Genomic DNA, 27,301 nt, shown 5'->3' with positions numbered 1-27,301 from the left:
TGGACAGTGATGTATCCTTACACACAAGTGTGTGTGTGGGTGTGTGTGTGTGTACAGTACAGCTGTACTCGCTATATGGCCTGGGCACATCAAATTAGGTGTCAATCAAATGAAAGCTAAGATTTTTTTTTTTTAAGGCATAAATAAATTGTTCAACCATGTTCCATCCTACAGAAATCTGTAATAGAGTGACTGCAACTGAATTGACTACAATGGGGGAGTCATAGTAGTCACAAACCAAAGTTGGTTCACCAGTGTTGTAGGAGTCCGGTCTCGAGACCACTTTTGAGGGTCTTGTCTGGGAGCCAGGTGTGTTGTGGCAGCCCAACCAACCCACAGAGAAAAGGAGTCACCATCGTATGTTCGAGTCTAGGGTGAGATGGTGGGTGGAAGAGCGCGCTTGTTTAAAATGGAAAAGCGTCGCAGTAGCTTTTGGAAAAAGAAGAACCTCAAGACAAAGCAGCTAACGTTATAAGTGGGATGCCCTGTTGAGAGCTACATCCCAAAGGGTTCGTTCTGATTGTACAGAGATTGTGACAGCCGGTTTAATGGTGTCCCTTGAGAAGCCCAGAACAAGATTTATCACAGGAGAGGTGCAGTATTATCATAAGGAGACGTATACTTGGAGTACAGTGGAGGAATGGACGGGGAAAAAGAGAGGCAGAGGAGGTCTAAGAGAGAGAGGGAGGAAGAGAGAGTGAGCTTGAGTCGGTTAAAAATGGTGGGGGAAAAAGGTAGATGTTTGTTAAAGAGGAATGGTAGAAAGTGTAAGCTGAGTGAGTGAAGACAGGAGGAGAAATGGAAGTGAATGAGGTTTAAGTATCGGACGTGGTAGGTGTGAGGAAGTTCTCGAGCCCGAGGCTTTTACCGAGGGTCAGGATAAAGATGAGTCAGTGACAGTAGGAGTGAGGTTTTTGGAAAAAGTGGACCCTTGGCTTTTGGCTGATCCATTTGTGGTTTCAGGGTGGGTGAAAACAGAGTTGGGTGCTGTGGAATCGCTGAGGGTAACCAGAAGTGGTCTTGTAATAATTGTTTGTGTTTCTGCTGGTCAGAGGAAGAAGGCGCTCTGCGTTAAACGAATGCGGGCAAGAAATGTGAATTGTTTTGCGCTCAAGAAAATGGTGCCATTGAAAGAAGTGATTACTGGGGTAGCGGTAAATGTAGAAGTTGACCAACTGAAGGGGAAGATTCCCTGTGTTTGTTTTGCTCGTTGTTTGGTGTGGAGCAGACAGGATGGCGTGAGTGGTGAAACAGAAGAGTCATTGTCTGTTCTTTTGAGTTTTGATGTTCTTAGGATATATAAGTTATCCTGTACGAGCTTTTGTGCCGAATACATTACATTGTTACAGGTGTCAAGCTTATGGGCATGTGGCAGCAGTGTGTAGGAGGGAGGTTCCTAGATGTGAGAAGTGTGCAGAAGGGCATGAGACAAAGGAATGTGTAGCATTGGGGAAAGTAGTTGTATGTGTTAATTGTAGAGGTGCCCGTGTGGCTGGTGATCAGAAATGTTCTGTGTGAGAGAGGCAGGTTGAGGTTTCCAGGGTTAGAGTAGTGCAGTAGTTGTCATATGCTGAGGCAGTGAATTTAAAAATAATAATACTTGTACCTTTTATTTAGGCAAGTCAGTTAAGAACAAATTCTTATTAGAATGACAGCCTACCGAAAGGCCTCCTGCGGGGACGGGGGCCTGGGAATAAAAATAAATAAATACAATATAAATATAGGTCAAAACACACACAACATAAAGAGAGACCTAAGACTGCAACTTAGCAAGGCAGCAACACATGAAAACACAGCACTACATTCATTTTTTTTAACCTTTATTTAACTAGGCAAGTCAGTTAAGAACAAATTCTTATTTTCAATGATGGCCTAGTGCCTGCTCAGGGGCAGAACGACGGATTTGTACCTTGTCAGCTCAGGGGTTAGAACTTGCAACTAGTCCAACGCTCTAACCACTAGGCTATGCTGCCGCCCCATAACAACAATATGGTAGCAGCACAAAACATGGTACAAACATTATTAGGTATAGACAACAGTACATCACACAAAGCAGACACAACTGTCAGTAAGAGTGTCCATGATTAAGTCTTTGAATGAAGAGATTGAGATAAAACTGTCCAGTTTATTGAAGAAAGTAGAGGAAGATGGGTCAAGGGGGAGGGATCCTGAGAGGAGTGGTGTGAGACGTAGATCTGTACCAGTACAGAGAGATACACCAACAAGTGATAGATGTTTCAATAAGATCGGATTTTTAGCATTTATTGCAATGGTTATCAACTGTACTGCAGGGATGGAACGTAGATCGCAGAAAATTGAGGTTGTGGTGGCAGCAGCAGAGAGATATTTGGGTGTGCGAGACTTGACATCAGAATAGTTACAGGGTGTGTTGAGTGGTGGTGTCCCTTCCTTCCAGGTTGTTGCCCTGTGGTAGGTCTACGTAGATTTAAATAGTGGAGTAGGATGGTGTTATTTTCTATTATTTAAATGTTTTTGAGAGTGTGTTGTTAGATGGTAGGGTATTTGTAAAAAATAGATAAAAAATGGTATAATGGAGTTGTACTCCAGGCTAGTAGGTGGCGGTAATGCAACATCTATTGGATGCCAACCGCCGTTAAAACTCATTAAAGAAGAAGATGTCCGCGTGTCAGATACATTTTTACTTGGTCTTGACTCGGTATCGGACAGTGAGGACTCCTAACTTCTTCCTGAGACCAGCGGAGTAAAAAACTCCATCATCAGCTTCCATTCAGTCAGCGCATAAAAGAGCTTCACCAGAACAAATATATACACTCCTTTCTTGAAACATTCATGTGTTAGGGCCTATTGAAACCTGGGATTCCTACTTTACTCGTAACATTACTGTCCTTTACTTTCATTGAAAAATATCCTCTTTGTCCGAATTTCCTTGACTCGCTGGTAGGGAAGAGTGGGGGAAAGTTGTGCGCTTACTAATAGTAAACAGGGAAATTGTAGCTCTTTATATCTATTATAGACATGTATGTGCAGTGGCGAACCTATTGGACATCGGCCTTCAGCGTGTGATGCTTAAAGGACACCAACCGTAAAAAACCAGCGCACTCATGTAGTGAGGACTGGCCACCCCTCAGAGCCTGGTTCCTCTCGAGGTTCCTGCCTTTCTAAGGAGTTTTTCCTAGCCACCGTGCTTCTACATCTACATTGCTTGCTGCTTAGGGTATTAGGCTGGGTCGCCGTATGGCACTTTGTGACATCGGCTGATGTAAAAAGGGCTTTATAAATGTGATTGATTGATGTAGGAGAGTGCACTTTTTATAAAACAAAGGAAGTGGAGGCTATACACCCTATACCCACATTTTGTCAGTGGGGATTGCTATACTCGCTTCTTAATCCCTTCTGTTGCGTATCAAAGTAGTGTAGTGGAGGCATACAACATATTCATTATGTAGTATAACTAGGGTTGGAAACTTTATGGTAAATCTACAGTTTTTTCTGAGATTTTCCAAGGGAAGTTAAGCCCTGGAATTTGAGGAATTTAGCTTAACAGTGAACCTTTTTTGTGGGATACACAAATGGCAATTCTAGGTTTTGTGGCATATTTTGGTTCAACTATCCCCAATTCAACAGAATTGCAAATGCAAAGTGCATTCTTCCATCACATGAGCAGTGCATTCTTCCATCACATGTACAGCTGATTCTCAAGATCTTGCACACTAATGAGATGCTATTGAGCCCACACTACTACACTGTCTGAGCCAAGGACGACATGCTTTCTGGTAAGTTTTGATTACAATACTGGGTGGGGTGAATATATTTTATATGACAATATTTTTTGTTAACTAGTAAATAGTAGCCTACAGCAAAGTGTCTTTAATGTCTAACTTGTTAACAGTTTCTGCTAGTTAGTTTTTGCTACCATGTTGGTTTTAGCTTGCTTGAGCCTGCTAACCGAGGAGTGTTAATTCACCTGTTTCCAAACATGTTTCATTTAAAAAAATCTATCTTACAAAGGAGTTGATTAATCTAACTGCTTAACTATTTATTTGTACATGGAATTGTATTTCATTTTGTTTTACAAAATGGTTTCTAATCTTTACAGGAAAATGCCACGGGCACTATCTGATGTGTGGAGACATTTCACTGTAACTAATGTAGAAGGAAATGCTGTGCACCTTTGCAAATACTGCACCAAATCGTATGTGAAGAATGCAAAGACTCAGAATCATCTGGCCAAGCGCATAAAGTTCCCTCAGCGCTCACAACAAGCAACCTCTGACAAAAGTCCCTCTACTTCTATTCGAGGTGAAAATGATGAATCCGACACCTTATCGATAGCAACAGCTCATGGACCTCCTGGAATCAGGAGTTTTTTTTACTCAATGGAGGAACGTAGTCAGAGAAATCCTGATTAATGTCTTGCTCGAGCTGTGTATGCAACTGGTTCACCTCTGATGCTCACAGGCAATGTGTATTGGAAGAGATTTCTGAATGTTCTTCTCCCAACATACACCCCTCCAACCAGTCATGCTTTATCTACTCATTTGTAGGATGCAGAGTTCAATAGAGTTCAAGTGAAGGTCAAGCAAATCATAGCGAAAGCAGACTGTATTGGAATCATCTCTGGTGAGTGGTCGAATCTTTCGTGAGCAAGGAATAATTAACTACATCATCTCCACCCCTCAACCAGTACTCTACAAGAGCACAGACACAAGGGACAACAGACACACCGGTCTCTACATTGCAGATGAGCTGAAGGCAGTCATCAATTACCTTGGACAACAGAAGGTATTTGCACTGGTGACAGACAATGTTGCGAACATGAAGGCTGCTTGGTCTAAAGTGGAGGAGTCCTACTGTCACGAGTCCGACCGAGGGTGTTTCCCCTTCCCGGGCGGGTGGCGCTCGGCGGTCGTCGTCACCGGCCAATTAGCTGACTCTGATTGTCTTTCCTCCCCCTCCTTGTATGTTTAGTGGTAGCACCTGTTTATGTTTAATTAGTTTGTCTTTATTAGACAGCCGGCCCGCTTGGTTGTTGTGCGGGATTATTTCAGTGTAACCTTCGGCTCTGTTGTAAGAGGTACGTGTTAGTGCCTGGTCGTGATTTTTTCCATTGTACATTTTGATTCCCTGTGTTTGGGAACGTAACTTTTGTGAGCACCCTGTGGTGCGTTGGTGCTATTAAAAGACGCACAGCATTGAACTCTCTGTCTCCTGCATTTGACTCCACACCCACGACACCCGGAGCCTTACACCTACCCTCACATCACACCCATTGGCTGTGCTGCTCATGCCTTGAATCTGCTCCTCAAGGACATCATGCAACTGAAAACAATGGATACACTCTACAATAGAGCCAAGGAAATGGTTAGGTTTGTGAAGGGTCATCAAGTTATAGCAGCAATCTACCTCACCAAGCAAAGTGAGAAGAATAAGAGCACCACATTGAAGCTGACCAGCAGCACCTGTTGGGATTGTGTTGTCAGCGTGTTTGACAGTCTCCTGGAGGGAAAGGAGTCTCTCCAAGAAATGGCCATATCACAGTCTGCCGATATAAACAGCCCCGTCAAGAGGATCCTCCTGCATGATGTATTTTGGGAGAGAGTGGTAAGCAGCCTGAAACTCCTGAAACCTATAGCAGTAGCCATTGCACAGATTGAGGGAGACAATGCCAACCTGTCTGATGTTCAGACTTACACGCCGCAGTATACATGTTGGACCCCAAGTATGCTGGCAAGATCATCCTGTCTGGTGCAGAGATCAACAAGGCCTATGGTATCATCACTACCGTGTCTCGCCACCTTGGCCTGAATGAGGGCAAGGTTCTTGGCAGTCTGGCGAAGTACACTTCCAAGCAAGGGCTTTGGGATGGCGATGCAATATGGCAGTCATGCCAACATATCTCATCAGCCACCTGGTGGAAGGGACTTTGTGGATCTGAGGCTCTTTCCCCTGTTGCCTTCATCATCCTCCAAATCCCACCAACATCAGCCCCCTCAGAGCGCAACTGGTCCTTGTTTGGGAACACACACACCAAAGCACGCAACAGGCTGACCAATACAAGGTTGAAAAAGTGGTGGCCATCCGGGCTAATTTGAGGCTTTTTGAGCGTGACAACGAGCCATCCTCAACAAGGTTGGAAAGTGACAGTGAAGATGAGGCCTCAGAGTCCGTTGTTTAAGAGGTGGACATTGAGGAGGTCCAGGGAGAAGACATAGAAGCCTGAGAGGGAGACAACCAAAGCTTTAGTTTCTAGACTATCATATTGCAGATGTATGTTGAAAACATTTTTGAGAGTTGCGATGGATCATTGGGGATCATTCAATATTTTCTTTCTTTTGTTGTTCAGTGAAATCATCCCATGTGAAGAGTCAACTCATTTAATTAAAGATCAATTCATAAATAAATAATCATTTGTTTTGCTCAATTGAATTAAAAGGGCAATTACACCCTCCCAGACATTTCTTCTTTTTGTTCTCCCCCAGACGGTCTGCTGATGTGGTTTAAGCACATACCCCACATTTTCCAGGAATATCCTTATCGTGTTACTGAATGTATCCAGATTATTTTCTGATTTCTTTATCAACAAATGCAACGAAGGGTACAGTAAAATTGTCAAATGAACAAAATCAAAAGTGTAATTTTTGGATTCGGTCTCGTGTCAGGTGAACTGTTGTGTTCTCAACTTTTGGTCAAATAATTTTCCTATAATCTCGAAACTGTTCCTTTTCAATTGCTACCATGTTTATGCATATGCTTTTTATATGTCTTCTGTAAGAAGCATCTCAATTTAGCCCTTTGCATATCGGCCAATTCCCACGAGTGTAAAGGGTTAACTTTGCAATCGATGGTTTTTGTTTGGCATACTTTTAAAGTGAAAAATCTGAGTCTCAGCCTCATTATGCCACCATGGAATTGCCTGCCTGTAATTACAGTTCTATTCTCTGCCTGATGCTATATCTGTGCATTGAGAGAAAGCTGTGGGTTGTCATTTGTGGACGGCCTTGGGCTCTGGAGAATCCTTCCTAAGAAGATGTGTGTGTGTGTGTGTGTGTGTGTGTGTGTGTGTGTGTGTGTGTGTGTGTGTGTGTGTGTGTGTGTGTGTGTGTGTGTGAGTGCTTGCCTGCCTGCCCCTTTGTGTGCATGTGCGTGTGTCCATTTGTATGTGTGTGCAGGGCTGACCCTAAGCGAGATTTGGTTGGGGGGCCCCCACCTAGTGGGCAAAACATTTAAGTGGCCCCCCTCTTGACAAAGTTTTAGCTTAAATTTCCTGCAATTCTTCATATTTTGTCATAGGGCATGGATAACATTTTGCACTTTTAAAGCAAGTTTTCTGAACTTCTACATATGTAGAATGTCATGTCATGCAATTATACTCTCTATATACTTTGCCATGGCGCGGAGAGATAAATTAGCAGTTTTACATCCAATTTCCTGCACATTTTGCCATGGGGTGGGGAGAAATTGTTGAAGTTTTAAAGCTAATTTCCTGAAATTTTGCCATAACTTATGCCATATTAATGTGATATCGGAGGTCAGGGCCCCTGAGCACGTGCCCGGTCTGTAAATCTGCCATGATTACTTTTAGATAGCTGGCTAGATTCATTTATCTATCTAAAAATGAGTTGAAACCCTGACTGAGTAAAAATAAGTAACAAAAAAAAGGATGTCGCTTATGCCCTGTGTGTGTGTATGGTGCCGTATTGGAAAGGGGAAAGGGTTTAGTTGCACAACTCAATGCATTCAACCGAAATGTATCTTCCACATTTAACCCAACCCCTCTGCAGGTTTCATGTGTGTTTTTGATCTGAACACACCCTTTGGTCCAGCTGGCACACCACTGGCCACAGTTAGGGTAGTGTGTGTGTACAATTGTGTACAGTCTGCCCCTGCTGTGAATAGGCTCCAGGCCTTCCTTACCTCAGCCGGAGTTGGAAGACAGAGCGGACCCGACTGGTTCAGACAGGATTTGCTGTGTACCACTGGCTTCACTGACTGCCCTTTTTAAAATATTTCACTAGGCTTTTAGGTCTACTGAAATATCCATAAAACAACGTCCTTGGTTCTTGCTCCCTATGTACACACACACACACACACACACTCTCACACACACACACACACACACACACACACACACACACACACACACACACACACACACACACTCACACTCACACACAGAAAACCCATACATTACAGTTTTGATCCACATGGCGAGTCTTCCAAACGTATTATTCTCCTGCAATGGAAACTCTGAGTGTGTGTGTGTGTGTGTGTGTGTGTGTGTGTGTGTGTGTGTGTGTGTGTGTGTGTGTGTGTGTGTGTGTGTAAGGGCATAGCATCAGCTAACCTCTGGGTCCGGCTGGGCTGGGTCCATTTCCCAGTTACTAGAACTAAAGGGAAACACATTGCTGAGTAGAACCAGTGCCAGAGCAATGAGAGTCCAACAGCAACTCTGGAGCCAGCTCTCCAGTCTATACAGGCTCCACTATAGCCTCACCATGATGTCATGATCCCAGAATACTGGACTGTGTGTGTGTGCGTGTGTGTGTGCGTGTGTGCGTGTGTGTGTGTGTGTGTGTGTGTGTGTGTGTGTTTTGGATAGAATGCCGCTGCTGTAATGGGACTTTGTTGCGGCACATTCTAAGGCCGTGTTTGTCAGAGGGCTTGGGATTCTTCGTGTGCCTCCTCAGAAGACATTGGTTTCTCTGCCACTTCCGCCACTTTGAGCTGAGGCATTTGACAGGAATGCTACTCATAAGTTCTTCCACATTCCCCGTTCCCACAAAGCTGTGTCTGTGTGCGCGTCCGTGCGTTCTTTCCTTTGTGTGTGTGTGTATGTATGCGTGCCCGTGCGTGCGTGTTTCCACTGTAATTGTGACCAAGTGGCGTGCGAAGTGCACTAGATCTGTTAGGCGTCTCGTTGCAGTGTAAACAGTGGTGTTCTCTGGTATTAATGGCGCTCTCTGTGTCTCTGTGGTTTAACACGAGCCTGACAGCTTTCTTAGAGTCCACTCTGGTCAGGGCACACAAAGGACCGGCTGTAACCGTGAGACTTGTCACCCGTACACTTTCACGTCCAACCAGACTTCCGTGTAACACACTGTAGCCGTAACCAAGAGGGGCAGTACAACAGGAGTCAAGTCTCACATAAGTAGGCAAAGAGTTAAGTCTTTACTATACAGGTTTAGTGATGACATAGATGCATTTTTGTTATTAGTCACAAAATATATTTGACAATGGATGCTCAAGGCAAGAGCATTTGGGGAATGTAACGGTTCCCTTTTCCATTTAGGAACATAAATCAGGAAGTGTTATCAGTAATGACACTCACTATGTCTAATATGCACCACCTCCCATTCTTTATTTGGATGTAGTTGTTGCATTTGGGCTTGAGCGGAGGTTGATATTTCTCCTCTAAGACTGTATAAACATTGTTTTAATGTGCTAGACCAAGAGGGGAATGAAAGGTCTCGTTCACATCATTCAGTGCAAGTGAGGGGAGTGGGACTGAGGATGTAGTCAGTGACTGTGTATGTAAACATAGAACATTAACATGTCGTCCATCATTCTCCCCCTTACAGATTCAGCAGCTGGAGACGCAGGTGGTAGAGGCAGACAAACGTGCCTTCAAAGCTCACCAGCAGGTAAATGAGGTGTGTGTGTGTGTGTGTGTGTGTGTGTGTGTGTGTGTGTGTGTGTGTGTGTGTGTGTGTGTGTGTGTGTGTGTGTGTGTGTGTGTGTGTGTGTGTTACATGTACAGGTAAATGCCAAAATAAAGGCAACACCAACGAAGTGTCTTCATAGGGTGTTGGGTCACCACTAGTTAGAACAGCTTCAATGCACCTTGGCATAGATTCTACATATGTCTGGAACTCTACTGGAGGGATGCAACACCATTCTTGCCTGAGAAATTCCATCATTTGGTGTTTTGATGGTGGTGGAAACTGTCTTCTCAGCCACCACTCCAGAACCTCCCATAAGTGTTCAGTTGGGTTGAGATCCGGTGACTGAGACATGGCATATGGTTTACATGTTTTCATGCTCGTCAAACCATTCAGTGACCACTCGTGCCCTGTGGATGGGGGCTTTTTCATCCTATGGGGCCATAGCCATGGTAGCCAAAATAATGGCCTGCCCACCATTTTTATACATGACCCTAAGCATGATGGGATGTTAATTGCTTAATTAACTCAGGAGCCACACCTGTCCTTTTGACATACTTTGACATACACCTCATTTACTCAGGTGTTTCCTTTATTTGGGAAGTTACCTGTATATTTCTTGAGCTCATTCTATTATGTGTGATGTGTGCGTATGCATACTCTTTGTAACAGTGTGTGTGTGTGTCTCTCTCAGGTGCAGTGGATGGAGGAGAAGGCGAAGGCTCCAGACGGTCAGTCAGGTGACTCTGAGGTGCGGTTGTTCAAACGCTGTCAGGACCTACAGTCTCTCCTACAGGAGAAGGATGATGTCATCACCCTGCTGGAGACACAGCTGGAGGAGCAGGTAAACAGTTGTCCCTAGACTTTCTCCCTTAATGGTTAAGTTTAGGATTGTGGGAGGGTTTGCTGATCCTAGAACAGTGTTTGTGACTACAGCTGGAGGAGTAGGAAAAGAGCTGCCACTAGACAGTGATCTAAGGTCAGTTTTGTTCTTTCCCCCCGTAATGGTTAAGGTTAGGATTGTGGGGAGGGTATGCTGATCCTAGATCAGTGTTGATATCTGTCTCTCTCCCTTACCAGAAACAGATCCGAGCCCAGGATGCTAAGACTGTGGAGGAGAAAGCAGCGAAGATCAAAGAGTGGGTGATGCTGAAGCTGTGTGAGGTACAGTACATCAAGTGTATGTCCTCACAAGGATAACAAAACAAGTAAAACATTTTGCCAGTCTCCACAAGGAAAAATGCTATTTTAGGCTTAGGGTTGCAATTAGGGTCAGGGAAATAGGACTTTCAATGGGAATCAATTGTTTGGCCACCACAAGAAAAGTAAATCAAGCGTGTGTGTATTTGAATAGTATTAGTGTTGATGTTTTTTGGTGTTACAAGAGTTTGTGCTGTTCCCAGTTTGAGGTGGAGAATGCTGCTCTGAGAGAGACCAACATTCAGCAGGAGGCTCAGATCCAGGAGATACAGAAACAGATGCAGGGTAAGGACCACAGGAAAGACACACACACACCCAAGTCCCCTGGCTAGACATTTTAAAGTCTCCGTTTCATGTATGTGTTCCAGCCCTGGAGCAAAAGCGAGGAGTTGGTGTCCAGTCTAAGCCCGGGGAAGCCCAGCGTCTCAGCAGCCTGACGTTTGGCTGTTTCCAGGTACGAGGGAAGAACCCCCAGGTCCTAACAAGCCCCGAGCCCGTCCAGAGGACCCTCAGAACCCAGCCCGAGGCCGAAGGGGGGAACAACACTGGTCAGTCCCTACCTCCTCATATCTACTGGATGACCATCACTGATCATTTCTATGACTCAATGTCGTACTACAGATGTAGGATCTTCATTTGAGCCTGTTTTCTACAGCAGGAAAATTGTCCTGCAGCAACAGGAAATGTGAATTATAATTCATGGAGATTTTTGTAGGTGTTGATACATTTTTTGTTAAGGCAAATCATGTCTGACATTTAAGTGGAAATTACAAAGTTTAAAAACGTTTGCATTTCCTGCTCCACACGACAATTCTTAGCATCAGAAGACTGATCAAATTAAGATCCTACATCGTATGTTCTTCACTTCTGGTCCAGGAGAACCACTAGTCCAGTGTATAGGTTAAATTATTGTTCCATTTTATGATACAAGTATCAAACTTGGTACATTAATACTAGATATCTTAAGGAACATTTTAAAGATTGAGGCTGTCTGGGAAGCCTGTCAGTCAATCAGGGTGGCCATTTTAATAAAATGACTGCCATGTGGATTTCCTGGTAGAAGAAAATATGGTAATATCATGCCAAACTAATGTTATCTACCAACTAAAAAAAACACAGATAATATAGACAATTCTGATTGTGACCTTAATAGGGGTCATTTTGACCATAGTCCAACGGCTACATATTGTTATTTGTCATGGAGCCACCAAATTTCACCCATTGTCAGCACTCTGACAATGGCGTCGGAGGGGATGGCTGCCGTTTTACAGGCTCCTAACCAATTGTGCTATTTTGTGTGTTTTTTTGGCATTGTTTGTAACTTATTTTTTACTTATTTTGTACATAATGTTGATGCTCTTATGACCGAAAAGAGCTTCTGGATATCCGAACAGCAATTACTCACCTCGAACTGGACGAAGGTATTTTCTTTAATGAGTCGGACGCAAAGGATATAATGGCCTTAATCCCCGTCATTCACATGAAGGAAATAAAGGGGGCGGAGATCAGGGTGCCTTGTGAGAATTTGTTGGCGAGTGTGTAACCCACCTCTACCGTCCTTTCTATTGCTAGCACAGACTAGAATATGGCATTGAGGAGTATACCACCTCGGCTTCATCAATAAATGCATCGACGACGTCGTCCCCACAGTGACCGTACGTACATATCCCAACCAGAAGCCAACATTCACAAGGCCGCGTGTTTACTCCCCTCCTGTACTCCTTGTTCACCAACGACTGCGTGGACAAGCACGACTCCAACACCATCATTAAGTTTGCTGACGACACAACGGTGGTAGGCCTGATCACCGACAACAATGAGACAGCCTATAGGGAGGAGGTAAGAGACCTGGCAGTGTGGTGGCAGGACAAGAACCTCTCCCTCAACGTGAGCAAGACAAATGGACTACAGGAAAAGGAGGGCCGAACAGCCCCCTTCACATCGCCAGGGCTGTAGTGGAGGGGGTTCAGAGTTTCAAGTTCCTTGGTGGCCACATCACCAACAAACTATCATGGTTAAACACATCAAGAAAGTAATGAAGAGGGCATGACAACACCTTTTCCCCCTCAGGAGACTTGATTTGTCATGAATCTCCAGATCTCAGAAGGTTCTACAGCTGCACCATCGAGAGCATCCTGACCAGTCGCATCTCCGCCTGGTATGGCAACTGCTCGAGTATCCGACCATAAGGCACTACAGAGGGTAGTGCATACGGCCCAGTACATCACTGGGGCCAAGCTTCCTGCCATCCAGGACCTATATAGTAGGCTGTGTCAGAAAAAGGCCCAACTGTCAACGATTACAGTCACCCAAGTCATAGACTGTTCTCTAATGCTACCGCACAGCAAGCGATACCGGTGCGCCAAGTCTAGGTTCAATAGGCTCCTTAACAGCTTCTACCCCCAAGCCATAAGACTGCTGAACAATGAATCAAAGGGCCACCTGGACTATTTGCAATTACACTCTGCTGCTACTCACTGTTTATTATCTATGCATAGTCACTTTACCCCTACCTATATGTACAAATTACCTCAACAAATCTATATCCCTGCACATTGACTCATATTGTTATTTTATTGTGGTACTTTTTTTGTTTTTGTTCCAGCACAGATTTTGTCCATATTTATTAAATTACTTGTGGTTGGATATGTTAAAGTTGCATTTGTGTGTGGATCTGCAACAAAGGAGAGACCTTGTAAGCAGGCTGCATAACGTAAAGGTGATGAGGATGAATCTATTAAACCAATATATCTCAAATAAGGAAATTACATGACCTCTTAATGTTATAACTTAACTAAAATAGACATGGAAAATAGGAAACAAACGTACTCTTAACTTGGATGCACACAACTGGAAAGAAACCTGAGGAATGGCTTGACAGGATTTAAATACCAGCTGAAGGTGAATGAGCCTATCAGGGCAGGCCTGATAATTAGTGACAGGTGTGTGGCATTGAGAGAGAGTCAACAGGAGAAATCGACTTGGTTGATCAAGTTCATCTCAGTAGTATGCTGCTCCACTCAGGGCTTGTGTACAGCTGCCAACCAGCTGCATTTGGTCGTATTGGAAAAGATTCACAAAGCCATATCTCCATAAAACTCTACTCAGCAAACTGGATGTAGTCTGTCACAGTGCCATCCGTTATGTCACCGAAGCCTCATTTACTATACCCACCACTGCGACCTGTATGCTCTCGTTGGCTGGCCGTCACTACATATTCGTCGCCAAACCCACTGGCTCCAGGTCATCTATAAGTCTTTTCTAGGTAAAGCCCCGACTTATCTTAGCTCACTGGTCACCCAGCAACATCCGTAGCACACGCTCCAGCAGGTATATTTCACTGGTCATTCCCAAAGCCAACACTTCCTTCGGCCGACCTTTCCTTTCAGTTCTCTGCTGCCAATGACTGGAACGAATTGCAAAAATCACTGAAGCTGGACTCTTATTTCTCCCTCTCTAACTTTAAGCATCAGCTGTCGGAGCAGCTTTCCAATGGCTGTGTACAGGTACAGTGAATCTGTAAATAGCACACCATACTACCTCACCCCCATATTGTTATTTATCCTCTTGCTCTTTTGCACCCCAGTATCTCTACTTGCACATCATCATCTGCACATCTATCACTCCAGTGTTAATGCTAAATTGTAATTATTTCGCCTCTATGGCCTATTTATTTCCTTACCTCCCGAATCTTCTACATTTGCACACACTGTACATAGATTTTTCTATTGTGTTATTGACTGTACGTTTGTTTATGTGTAACTCTGTGTTGTTTTTTTGTCGCACTGCTTCGCTTTATCTTGGCCAGGTCGACGTTGTAAATGAGAACTTGTTCTCAACTGGCTTACCTGGTTAAATAAAGGTGGAAAAATAATAATAATAATATTTGGTTCCTAAAGCCCAATGACGGCTTAAAATGTTTGAGGTGGTCTGGAAAACACAATAAAATGGCCCAAAGATGCCATATATACATATCCTTTATTTATTTTGTTGAAAAGTAGTGAAAATGTGGTTTTCATGGATAGTTCCAATAGTTTACAGGTTAACACTCTAAAAGTAATATTTGAAATCTACTAAATCTACTGAATGCAATGATGTATAATATGATATTCTGTTTTGTGTACATTTTAAGTAATTTGACTGGAAACCTGCCCTGTACACGTCACTTTAAGTAAAATCCCATAGGAATGCATTATGTCCAGCTGAGAGACAGGTAACTTTCACAAAGTGAGTCAACTACTACATAAAGATGTATAGTGCCATTGCAGATTGAATCACCTATTATACTCTGAAAGACCCCATTTCCAAAATGACCGCCAGCCAGCTACTTTGGTTCTAGTTGGACAGGATTCACATGGCCATATTGAATAAATGATTGGTACATATACAGCCCAATAATTGCTTAAAATGTTTGAGGTGGAGAACACAATAAAATGAACCAAGTGTCCCTTATGTATGTTTTCTTTAAACGTATGCAGAAATGTGGTGGAAATTGAGAGGATCAAATTTCAGCATGCTCCTAATGATTAAAAAAAATATTGTGTGATATTAGAATGATATATGTATATACAGTGGGGCAAAAAGTGTTTAGTCAGCCACCAATTGTGCAAGTTCTCCCACTTAAAAAGATGAGAGGCCTGTAATTTTCATCATAGGTACACTTCAACTATGACACACAAAATGAGAAAAAAAATCCAGATAATCACATTGTAGGATTTTTAATGAATTTATTTGCAAATTATGGTGGAAAATAAGTATTTGGTCAATAACAAAAGTTTATCTCAATACTTTGTTATATACCCTTTGTTGGCAATGACAGAGGTCAAACGTTTTCTGTAAGTCTTCACAAGGTTTTCACACACTGTTGCTGGTATTTTGGCCCATTCTTCCATGCAGATCTCCTCTAGAGCATTGATGTTTTGGGGCTGTTGCTGGGCAACACAGACTTTCAACTCCCTCCAAAGATTTTCTATGGGGTTGAGATCTGGAGACTGGCTAGGCCACTCCAGGACCTTGAAATGCTTCTTACAAAGCCACTCCTTCGTTGCCCGGGCGGTGTGTTTGGGATCATTGTCATGCTGAAAGACCCAGCCACGTTTCATCTTCAATGCCCTTGCTGATGGAAGGAGGTTTTCACTCAAAATCTCACGATACATGGCCCCATTCATTCTTTCCTTTACACGGATCAGTCGTCCTGGTCCCTTTGCAGAAAAACAGCCCCAAATCATGATATTTCCACCCCCATGCTTCACAGTAGGTATGGTGTTATTTGGATGCAACTCAGCATTCTTTGTCCTCTAAACACAAGTTGAGTTTTTACCAAAAAGTTATATTTTGGTTTCATCTGACCAAATTACATTCTCCATATCTTTTTCTGGATCATCCAAATGCTCTCTAGCAAACTTCAGATGGGCCTGGACATGTACTGGCTTAAGCAGGGGGACACGTCTGGCACTGCAGGATTTGAGTCCCTGGCGGCGTAGTGTGTTACTGATGGTAGGCTTTGTTACTTTGGTCCCAGCTCTCTGCAGGTCATTCACTAGGTCCCCCTGTGTGGTTCTGGGATTTTTGCTCACCGTTCTTGTGATCATTTTGACACCACGGGGTGAGATCTTGCGTGGAGCCCCAGATCGAGGGAGATTATCAGTGGTCTTCCATTTCCTAATATTTGCTCCCACAGTTGATTTCTTCAAACCAAGCTGCTTACCTATTGCAGATTCAGTCTTCCCAGCCTAGTGCAGGTCTACAATTTTGTTTCTGGTGTCCTTTGACAGCTCTTTGGTCTTGGCCATAGTGGAGTTTGGAGTGTGACTGTTTGAGGTTGTGGACAGGTGTCTTTTATACTGATAACAAGTTCAAACAGGTGCCATTAATACAGGTAACAAGTGGAGGAAAGAGGAGCCTCTTAAAGAAGAAGTTACAGGTTTGTGAGAGCCAGAAATCTTGCTTGTTTGTTATTGACCAAATACTTATTTTCTACCATAATTTGCAAATAAAACCATTAAAAATCCTACAATGTGATTTTCTGGATTTTGTTTTCTCATTCTGTGTGTCATAGTTGAAGTGTACCAATGATGAAAATTACAGGCCTCTCTCATCTTTTTAAGTGGGAGAACTTGCACAATTGGTGGCTGACTAAATACTTTTTTGCCCCACTGTATATATAATTTGTACCAAAACAGTGCTTGTATGATAAGTAATGGTAGCCTTAGTATCGTGTCCCATACATTCCATTCAAAAAGGTAGAGTTCTATTAGAATGGCTTCATGTCAAAAGTTTGGGCACACCTACTCATTTCTTTATTTTATACTATTTTATACATTGTACAGCTGAAGTCGGAACTTTACATACACCTTAACTAAGTACATTTAAACTCAGTTTTCACAATTCCTGACATTCAATCCTAGTAAACATTCCCTGTCTTAGGTCAGTTAGGATCACCACTTTATTTTAAGAATGTGAAATGTCAGAATAATCGTGGAGAGAATGATTTATTTCAGCTTTTATTTCTTTCATTGCATTCCCAGTGGGTCAGAAGTGTACATACACTCAATTAGAATTTGGTAGCATTGCATTTAAATTGTTTAACTTGGGTCAAACGTTTCGGGTAGCCTCCCACAATAAGTTTGTTGAATTTTGGCCCATTCCTCCTGACAGAGCTGGTGTAACTGAGTCAGGTGTGTAGGCCTTCTTGCTCGCACATGCTTTTTCAGTTCTGCCCACAAATTTTCTATAGGATTGAGGTCAGGGCTTTCTGATGGCCACTCCAATACCTTGACTGTTGTCCTTAAGCCATTTTTCCACAACTTTGGAAGTATGCTTGGGGTCATTGTTCATTTGGAAGACCCATTTGCGACCAAGCTTTAACTTCCTGACTGATGTCTTGAGATGTTGCTTCAATATATCCACATAATTTTCCGTCCTCATGACGCCATCTATTTTGTGAAGTGCACCAGTCCCTCCTGCAGCAAAGCACCCCCACAACATGATGCTGCCACCCCCATGCTTCACGGTTGGGATGCTGTTCTTCAGCTTGCAAGCCTCCCCCTTTTTCTTCCAAACATAACGATTGTCATTATGGTCAAACAGTTCTATTTTTGTTTCATCAGACCAGAGGACATTTCCCCAAAAAGTATGATCTTTGTCCCCATGTGCAGTTGCAAACCATAGTCTGTTTTTTTATGGCGGTTTTGGAGCAGTGGCTTCTTCCTTGCTGAGCGGCCTTTCGGGTTATGTCGATATTGGACTCGTTTTACTGTGGATATAGATACTTTTATACCTGTTTCCTCCAGCATCTTCACAAGGTCATTTGCTGTTGTTCTGGAATTGATTTGCACTTTTCGCACCAAAGTACGTTCATCTCTAGGAGACAGAACGTGTCTCCTTCCTGCGTGGACCCATGGTGTTTATACTTGCGTACTATTGTTTGTACAGATTAAAGTGGTACCTTCAGGCGTTTGGAAATTGCTCCCAAGGATGAACCAGATTTGCAAAAAACAATTCTGAGGTCTTGGCTGATTTCTTTTGATTTTCCCATGATGTCAAGCAAAGAGACACTGAGTTTGAAGGTAGGCCTTGAAACACATCCACAGGTACATCTCGAATTGACTCAAATTATGTCAATTAGCCTAACAGAAGCTTCTACAGCCATGACATCATTTTCTGGAATTTTCTAAGCAGTTTAAAGGCACAGTCAACTTAGTGTATGTAAACTTCTGACCCACTGGAATTGTGATTAAGTGAAACACTCTGTCTGTAAACAATTGTTGGAAAAATGACTTGTGTAATGCACAAAGTAGATGTCCTAACCAACTTGCCAAAACTATAGTTTGTTAACAAGAAATGTGTGGAATGGTTGAAAACGAGTTTTAATGACTCCAACCTAAGTGTATGTAAACTTCCGACTTCAACTGTAGAATAATAGTGAAGACATCAAAACTATGAAATAACACATATGGAATCATGTAGTAACCAAAGCTGACATCAAGGAAAGGATGGCTACTTTGAAGAATCTCAAATATAAAATATATTTGATTTGTTTAACACATTTTTTGGTTACTATATTATTCCATATGTGTTATTTCATAGTTTTGTGCTAACACACCTTATGAAGCTTAACTAATCATAATTCAAAAGCCTGCACAGCATCGTCTGTGGGTCCCCAGTACCAGGGTTGAAGAACATTGATTTGGTATGTTATTTGGTACATGATATTGACATGGAGTGTGTTTGTTTACTTTGACAGATAACGGCACTAACCAGACATCATACTCCTCCGGGGCAGAGAGTGGAGGCCACAGAGCAGCGGATGCTACCTCAGAGGAGGAGTCTGAGAGTGTGTGTGAGAGCGCAGGAGGGCCAGAGTTTCGCTGTGTGTCTTCTGTGCTCTCCAATGCTGCTTCAGAGGGCGAGGGTGGACGTTTCAGTGAGGGAGGGGGGTGTCCTCTGAAGTACAGCCGTCCCGGCAGCGATACCTACCTCACGGCGTCCGATGACAGCAGCTCTCTGTTCGATGATGACATGGAGCGTACTAAGCGCCCCCACTTCCACCTGCCGGGGTCCAGGGAGGGGGGGCTGGCGGAGAAGGACGGGGTCAGGGAGAGGAAGCTTGAGGACTGCTCCTCGGACGAACTCAACAAACGCTTCCAGTCCCAGAGACTAGACTCTTCGTCCTCCTCCAGTGACCCCTCCAACACCCCTAGCCCCATCCTCACCCCCACCCTCACCCCCAAGCGCCCCACCTCCACCCAGGACTCCAGAGACCTCCCTGCCTCCCCCAAGCAGCCCCGCCTGCGGACGACCGCTGGATTTGGAGTGATGAGCGTGGCCCTGGCCAAGAGACACCTGAGCCAGCCGCCAATCAGCACGGAGGCGGCTCATGGACGGACACGCAATGCCATCAGCATGCTCCGCCCCCTTAGGCCCCAGGAGACCGACCTGGATCAGGAACAGGAGGTCAGCATGGAGACAAGTAGAGACACTCCACCTCAGCCAGCCACCAAGCCAACCTTGCGCACCTCACCAGCCTCACTCGCCACGGACGAAGAGGAGCCCCCAGAGAACCCAGACCCCCCTCCCACGGTGCCAGGGAGCAAACCACCAACACCACCTCTACACAGGTTCCCCTCCTGGGTGAGCACTAAGTTCTATTTACCTTTTATTGTACATACTTTGAGTGTTTTATGCTTTGCTTGTGTTGACTGTTACTTTAGGAAAGCCGGATATATGCAGTGGCTAAGTCTGGCATCAGGCTGTCAGAGACCTCATGTACAGACCAGACAAGCAAAGGTGAGCGAGAGAAGACGAAATTACTGGGTCAGTACCGTTCTGCCATTAGCCCTGTGTTTTGTAGAAGGCTCTGTGATTGGCTGATTGAACTGTCATTTCTGTTCCAGACCCCTCCCTCCAGTCCTCGTACCCTGCTTTTGTGCTCTACACATCCCTCATCTATAAGAACATGACCACGCCTGTTTATACTACGCTGAAGGGGGTAGGTGTGTGCATGTGTACGTGTGTACGTGTGAGTGTGCAAATATACTTTGTGTGTGTGTGTCACCCACAGAAGTCCTGTTTTTAATGTGACCCTCTAGTGTGTGTGTGTGTGTGTGTGTGTGTGTGTTTGTGTGTGTGTGTGTGTGTGTGTGTGTGTGTGTGTGTGTGTGTATGTGTGTGTGTGTGTGTGTGTGTGTGTGTGTCAAGCTGATGGTGTGTATTACCTTCTCTAGAAAGCCACTCTGCTGAGTAGTAGTCCATTCTCAGAGTCGTGCAGCTCAGAGTCGTCGTCCAGCTCAGAGGAGTCGTCCAGCTCAGAAGTAGAGGAAGCATCTAAATGTAGCTCACACCCCTCTAGATCCGGCTCCCGCAAGAACAGCAACCCCGGCAGCCCCCGCTCCCTCAAGAGAGGTACTGCGCGCACACACACAAACTCTTCATAAATACAGACACACACGGTCAGACACCTCACACACATACACACACACACACACACACACACTACAAGAAAACTCACACAAGAGTACACATCTCACATTGCTTCATATTAAAACCAAATCCATACGTGTTTATTACCATGTTCTCATGACTGTTTGTGTTGCCCCTGCTTGTCCAGCAGTGTCCATGTCGTCCATGACATCAGAGAGTGACTATGCCATTCCTCCTGATGCCTACTCTACTGACACAGAGTGTTCTGAGCCAGAGCAGAAACTGCCCAAGACCTGCTCCAGCACCCGCGACAACGGCAAGAGTGTAAGAACATTGTCTTTTTGTTGAGCACAAGCCACGTTTCTCTATCTCTATAGCTAGGTTTCCATCCAACTGGCGACAGATTTTCATTCCAATATTCTAAAATCTGCATGATACAATACGCCACCAGAGGGGTGTTTCCATCAAACTGACTCGTGGCGGATAAAAAGGCGCTGCGTGATGACGTACTGCACATAAAAAACACTTTAGCAGTTAAGTTCCCATGTATGTACCGAATTAAAAAATCTAAGTTATATGTGTTTCCATTGCATTTTCAACTCTACCGATGGTTTTGTCTCATCAACTGTTCCAATAATACAGCGAACTTGCCCAATCTGGTTTTGGCGCACGCTCTCTTGACAAGAGTTTGCTGATAACGTGGACAGGTTATATGATGAAATTGTGGATAATCATTTTATTTGATAATTGGCAACCAAGCACCGATCATCATGTCACCAGCAAATCAAATAATAGCCTACCCTCGATATTTAGCCTATTGAAGATTTGTATGATCAACTATAGTTAATCATAAAGTCCATAACTTTTTTTCCATCTGCTGATAAACTTTTCATGCGTTTCCACGTCATGGTGGACGGCCGACTCCTTGTGGCGGGCCGACACATTGGTGCAGCTAGCTTCCGGGTTAAGTGAGCGGGTGTTAAGAAGCGCGACTTGGCGGGTAATGTTTCGGAGGACGCATGACTCTCCCGAGCCCGTTGGGGAGTTAGAGCGATGAGAAATTGGGGAGAAAATATTTTTGTTCGATAAAAAATAGATATGTAAATAAGTTTTATTTTATTTATATAAGTATTCAGACCCTTTGCTATGAGACCTGAAATTGAGCTCAGGTGCATCCTGTTTCCATTGATCATCCTTGAGATGTTTCTACAACTTGATTGGAGTCCACCTGTGGTAAATTCAATTGATTGGACATGATTTGGAAAGGCACACACCTGTCTATATAAGGTCACACAGTTTACAGTGCATATCAGAGCAAAGCCATGAGGTCGAAGGAATTGTCCGTAGAGCTCCGAGACAGGATTGTTTCGAGGCACAGATCTGTGTGACATTAGTGCTAGTAATAACTTGGACCCAGGCGCAGAGAAACACAGCAGGCAGAGGTAAGGGTTCCACCAGGGGTAGCTGAACATCGACGGAAGACCCGAATGAGTCCTGGGTCCAAAATGTCCCGGGCCAGAACCCAGGAACGTTCCTCAGGCCCGTAACCCTCCCAGTCCACGAGATACTGAGTCCCTCGCCGGAACTGACGACTGGAGAGGATGCGTCGCACCGTATAGGCTGGCTGTCCCACTATCATGCGAGGCGGAGGTGGAGGCCGAGTGGCTGGAACCAGAGGACTGAACACCACAGGCTTAAGTCTGGAGATGTGGAAATTAGGATGAACCCTCATGGACCGGGGAAGACAATAGACCACTGGATTGATGCGCCGTAGAACCTTGAATGGCCCAACGTACCAGAGAATCAACTTCCACGCGTAGAGGCAGATCCCTAGTAGACAACCAGACCATCTGGCCTGAACGGAGGAGGGGACTCAGGCGGCGATGACGGTTGGCCTGTCGTTGAACCCGAGCTGAGGACCTCAGGAGCGCTGACCGAGGCCTCTTCCAGGTCCAGCGGCAACGAGAGATGAGTCATGATCTGGAAACAAGGGGGGCTGGTAACCGTATAACACCTGGAATGGTGACAGGCCAGTGAAGGAACACTGGAGAGTGGTGTATGCATACTCCACCCAGGGAAGGTGCTGACTCCAAGTGGGGGGGGTTGGCGGACACACAGCATTGTAAGGTGGTTTCGAGATCCTGGTTCACCCACTCAGTTTGACTGTTGGACTGAGGGTGATAACCCAAGGACAGACTGGCTGATGACCCCAGAAGAGTACAGAATGCCCTCCAAAGTCTGGAGGCAAACTGGGGCCCCGGTCAGAGACTATGTCCAGAGGAAGTCCGTGTAGGCGGAAATAATGCTGAATGGCAAATGGAAGCTTAGGCAGCGGAATGAAATGTGCCGCCTTGGAAAAGCGGTCCACAATGACCAGGATGACCGTGTGTCCCTCTGAGGATGGAAGGCCCGTGATGAAATCCATAGAGAGATGGGACCAGGGTCGAGAAGGTGTTGGCAGTGGATGAAGAAGCCCCAAAAACTGCTGACGAGAAGTCCTGTACCGGGCGCATGTCGGACAGGCAGCCACAAAGGTCTGAGTGTCCGCCTCCGCCGAGGGCCACCAAAACCTCCTCCTCAAAAACTCTAGCATTCGCTGCCCTCCCGGATGAGAGGTGAAACGCAACGAGTGAACTGAAGTTCCTTGGACCGTGCCCCAAGAGGAACATACACTCACTACAGTCTCTATACACCAGGACACTGGCGCGAGGATTAGCAACCTGGGAATGAGGGATTCAAGCGGCCAATCTTCACTGAAACTGGCGAGAAAGGGCATTCGGCTTCACGTTCTTAGACCCCGGACGGTATGATAACATGAATCTGAACCAAGTGAAGAAGAGAGCACAATGAGCCTGTCGGTGGTTGAGGCGTTTAGCCTCCTGGATGTAGGCCAGGTTATTGTGGTCAGTCCAAACCGTAAAGGGATGTTCCAAACCCTCCAACCAGTGTCGCCATTCCTCCAAAGCCAGTTTGACCGCAAGAAGCTCCCGATTAACGACATCATAGTTCCTCTCTGCTGGAGTGAGATGCCTGGAGAAGAAGGCACAGGGATGAAGCTTGGTCTTTCACCGAGCGCTGAGACAGAACTTCCCCCCACGCCAACATCAGAGGCATCCACCTCTACCACGAAGGGGAGAGAAGGATCTGCACGAGAATGGGTGCAGGAAGAAAACAAAGTTTCAGGTCCTGGAATGCCTTCTCAGCAGCAGGGTCCAGCATACATGCCCAGCCGAGCCCTTGTTGAGCGTTGTCAATGGCGCTGCCACAACACTTAAGTTTCTCACAAATATCTGGTAGAAATTAGCGAAACCCCAAAAACGCTGAACTTCCTTGACCGTGCTGGGTCACGGCCAGTTGACCACCGCTCCTACCTTTTTGGAGTCCATCAGTACACAGCCCTGAGACACGATATACCCAAGGAAGGAGATCTGAGGAACGTGAAACTCACACTTTTTGGCCTTCATGAACAGGTGATGAGCTAGGAGTCTTTGAAGAACCTGCCGGACATGTTGGACGTGTTCAACCATGGACTTGGAGAAGATGAGGATGTCATCCAGGAACACAAACACGAACTGGTGAAGGAAGTCGTGATGCACATCATTGTCCAGGGCCTGGAAAACGGCTGGAGCATTAGTAAGTCCAAACGGCATGACCCGGTACTCATTATGTCCATTAGGAGTGTTGAACACTGTCTTCCCCTCTTCTCCGTCTGATGCACACCAGATTGTATGCGTTCCGTAAATCCGATTTAGACAAAACCGTAACTCCCTGGAGCCTCTTAAAAGCTGATGACATAAATGGAAGGGGATAACGGTTCTTGATGGTAATATTATTTAAACCCCGGTAATCGATACAGGGACGTAATCCCCCATCCTTCTTCCCAACAAAGAAAAAACCCGCTCCTGCAGGTGAAGTGGACAGCTGAATAAAATCAGCTGCCAGCGCCTCCTCAATATAACTGTTCATGGCTGCAGTCTCTGGACCTGAGAGAGAATACAGCCCTCTCTGAGGAGTGGTGGCGGACAGGAGGTAGATGGCACAATCGTAGGACCTGTGAGGAGGTAGTTTGCTGGCCCTCTGTTTGCTGAAGACCTGACCCAAATCCCAGTAATCCTGAGGTACGCGGGAAAGATCAGGCATGTCATTCCCAGCCAGAGGAACAGGAGGATCGGAAGTCTCCAGATGAGCAGGACCGGAAAGGTGTGGAGAGAGTTGCTGGCAGGTGAACTGGCATGAAGGATTCCATCCCAGAACTCTTCCCGAAGGCCAGTCAATTTGAAGATTATGGGTGGAAAGCCATGGATGTCTAAGAACCAGGGGAAGCTCAGGAGAGTCCACCAGATGTAACTGGATAAGCACCACATGGTCATCCAGAACTTGTAGCTGAATAGGCATGGCGAGTTGTTTCACCTTCCCAGGCCCTAGGGGTTGACCATCTAGCACAGTGACCGACAACGGAGTGTCCAGCTTAGTGAGTGGCAGCCTCTTTTGGCGAGCTAATGTGCGAGGTGCGTACTGTATCAATTGTAGGAGACTGTATCTGACTCTCCAGAGCGGAAAGTGTGGTGCCTCCCAATTGCATCGGCTCCTCTGAAGGAGAACCATAGCCAAATTGAGAACCCTGACGGTGGACAGGCTCAGCATACGGCAGTGGAACAAATGAAGAATCGACTCCCTCAGCGGAGCCCGAAACACTGGAACCAACTCGGGACCCCTCCATCCGTTCATGACGACATTCCCGAAGCCGGTTGTCAATCCGGATGGCCAGAACGATAAGCTCCTGTCACAAGTCAGGTTTTCTCCCTTGAATGTCCTACCTGTGGTTACCACTGGAGAGCATCCCTGGGTTTCTTCTAGTATCCAGGTGACCCTGATTGGGATCACCTGCTGGATGACTATTTAGGTTCCTCTGTGGACTGGGCCAGTGGCTCAGGTCTACTGTGATATTAGTGCTAGTACGAACTTGGACCCAGGCGCAGAGAAACACTGTAGGCAGAGGTAAGGGTAAATCCAGAATATTTACTTAAGGTCTTCATAGCAAAACAACAAAGCAAGGGCACACGAGAACATTGAACAAAACATGAGAACTGAGCAACTGGCACAGTCCACAGAGGAACCTAAATAGTCATCCAGCTGGTGATCCCAATAAGCCCAATCAGGGTCACCTGGATACTAGAATAAACCCAAGGGTGCTCTTCAGTGGCAACCACAGGTAGTCCACTCAAGGGAGAAAACCTAACCTGTGACAATCTGGGGAAAGGTACCAACACATTTCTGCAACATTGAAGGTCCCCAAGAACACAGTGGCCTTCATCATCCTTAAATGGAAGACTGAGCAATCGGGGGAGAAGGGCCTTGGTCAGGGAGGTGACCAAGAACCCAATGGTCACTCACAGAGCTCCAGAGTTTCTCTGTAGAGATGGGAGAACCTTCCAGAGAGTGGTGAGGCAGAAGCCACTCCTCAGTAAAATGCACATGATAGCCCACTTGGAGTTTTCCAAAAGGCACTTAATGGACTTTCAGATTATGAGAAACAAGATTCTCTGACCTAATGAAGATTGAACTCTTTGACCTGAATGCCAAGCATCATGTCTGGAGGAAACCTTGCACCATCCCTACGGTGAAGCATGGTGGTGGCAGCATCATGCTGTGGGGATGTTTTTCAGAGGCAGGGACTGGGAGACTAGTTACGCTTGGCATTCAGGAGACTAGTTACGCTGGGAGACTAGTTACACTTCTAAAAACCTGTTTTTGCTTTGTCTTTATGGGGTATTGTGTAGATTGAGGGGGGGAAACGATTTAATCAGTTTTAGAATAAGGCTATAACATAACAAAATGTAGAAAAAGTCAAGGGGTTTGAATACTTCCCGAATGCACTGTATACCCTACAGCTGATACTATACTCACACACCACTCCCCGCCTCATGGGTTTCTAGGAGCCCATGGAGAAGTCAGGGTACCTCCTGAAGATGGTGAAGACGTGGAAGAAGACATGGAAGAGGCGCTGGTTTGTCCTCAAAGATGGAGAGCTGCTCTATTACAAGTCACCGGTCAGTTAAAGAAAGTCACACAGTCACACACACACACACACACTCGCTCAAATCATGTATACCAACTGTCCTCAAGAGTTTGCTTTGAAATGAATGTGGACTGACACTGTTTGTATCTGTTATTTATGGGTTTATATATAGCTGAGGTTATATTTAGTGTGTGCTTTTCTGCCATGTCTCCTTGTACAGGCTCAAGTCTACAGAAAACAGATCTTAATTTGAGCCAGTTTGATCAAATAAACCTGTAGCAACAGGAAATGTGAATTATTATGTGGATTATAATTAATATACATTTTTTGTTGAAGTCTGACATTTTAAAGTGGAAATTACAAACTTTAGAAGCCTTTTTATTAAACCTTGAATACAATACACGTCAACAAAAGAGTGATCAAATGAAGCTCTACGTCTGTAGCTCTCATGACTGCTCTGATGATTTGGTTTAGTGAACTGTAACACTCACTTATGTCATTTACTGAACAAGCCCATGTG

General features: G+C 45.0%; 1 protein-coding gene across 1 annotated transcript in view; it reads left to right on the top strand.

Moving 5' to 3' along the window:
• The window catches only part of LOC139410389 (pleckstrin homology domain containing, family H (with MyTH4 domain) member 2), a 66,184-nt gene that overhangs the window by 26,251 nt on the left and 12,632 nt on the right, over nucleotides 1–27,301 (top strand). The window contains exons 3-13 of the mRNA XM_071155796.1: nucleotides 9,561–9,623; nucleotides 10,336–10,485; nucleotides 10,722–10,805; nucleotides 11,045–11,126; nucleotides 11,210–11,389; nucleotides 19,087–19,973; nucleotides 20,054–20,129; nucleotides 20,237–20,331; nucleotides 20,567–20,744; nucleotides 20,950–21,086; nucleotides 26,699–26,812. Of these exons, the coding sequence (XP_071011897.1) occupies nucleotides 9,561–9,623; nucleotides 10,336–10,485; nucleotides 10,722–10,805; nucleotides 11,045–11,126; nucleotides 11,210–11,389; nucleotides 19,087–19,973; nucleotides 20,054–20,129; nucleotides 20,237–20,331; nucleotides 20,567–20,744; nucleotides 20,950–21,086; nucleotides 26,699–26,812 (2,046 nt within the window). The remainder of the gene's footprint in view (nucleotides 1–9,560; nucleotides 9,624–10,335; nucleotides 10,486–10,721; nucleotides 10,806–11,044; nucleotides 11,127–11,209; nucleotides 11,390–19,086; nucleotides 19,974–20,053; nucleotides 20,130–20,236; nucleotides 20,332–20,566; nucleotides 20,745–20,949; nucleotides 21,087–26,698; nucleotides 26,813–27,301) is intronic.

This window comes from Oncorhynchus clarkii, chromosome 1, assembly GCF_045791955.1.
Source record: "Oncorhynchus clarkii lewisi isolate Uvic-CL-2024 chromosome 1, UVic_Ocla_1.0, whole genome shotgun sequence".
In the NCBI taxonomy this organism is placed as follows: Eukaryota; Metazoa; Chordata; class Actinopteri; order Salmoniformes; family Salmonidae; genus Oncorhynchus; species Oncorhynchus clarkii.
Note: the sequence above shows the minus strand (reverse complement) of the source record. Positions and strands in the feature narration are given on the sequence as shown.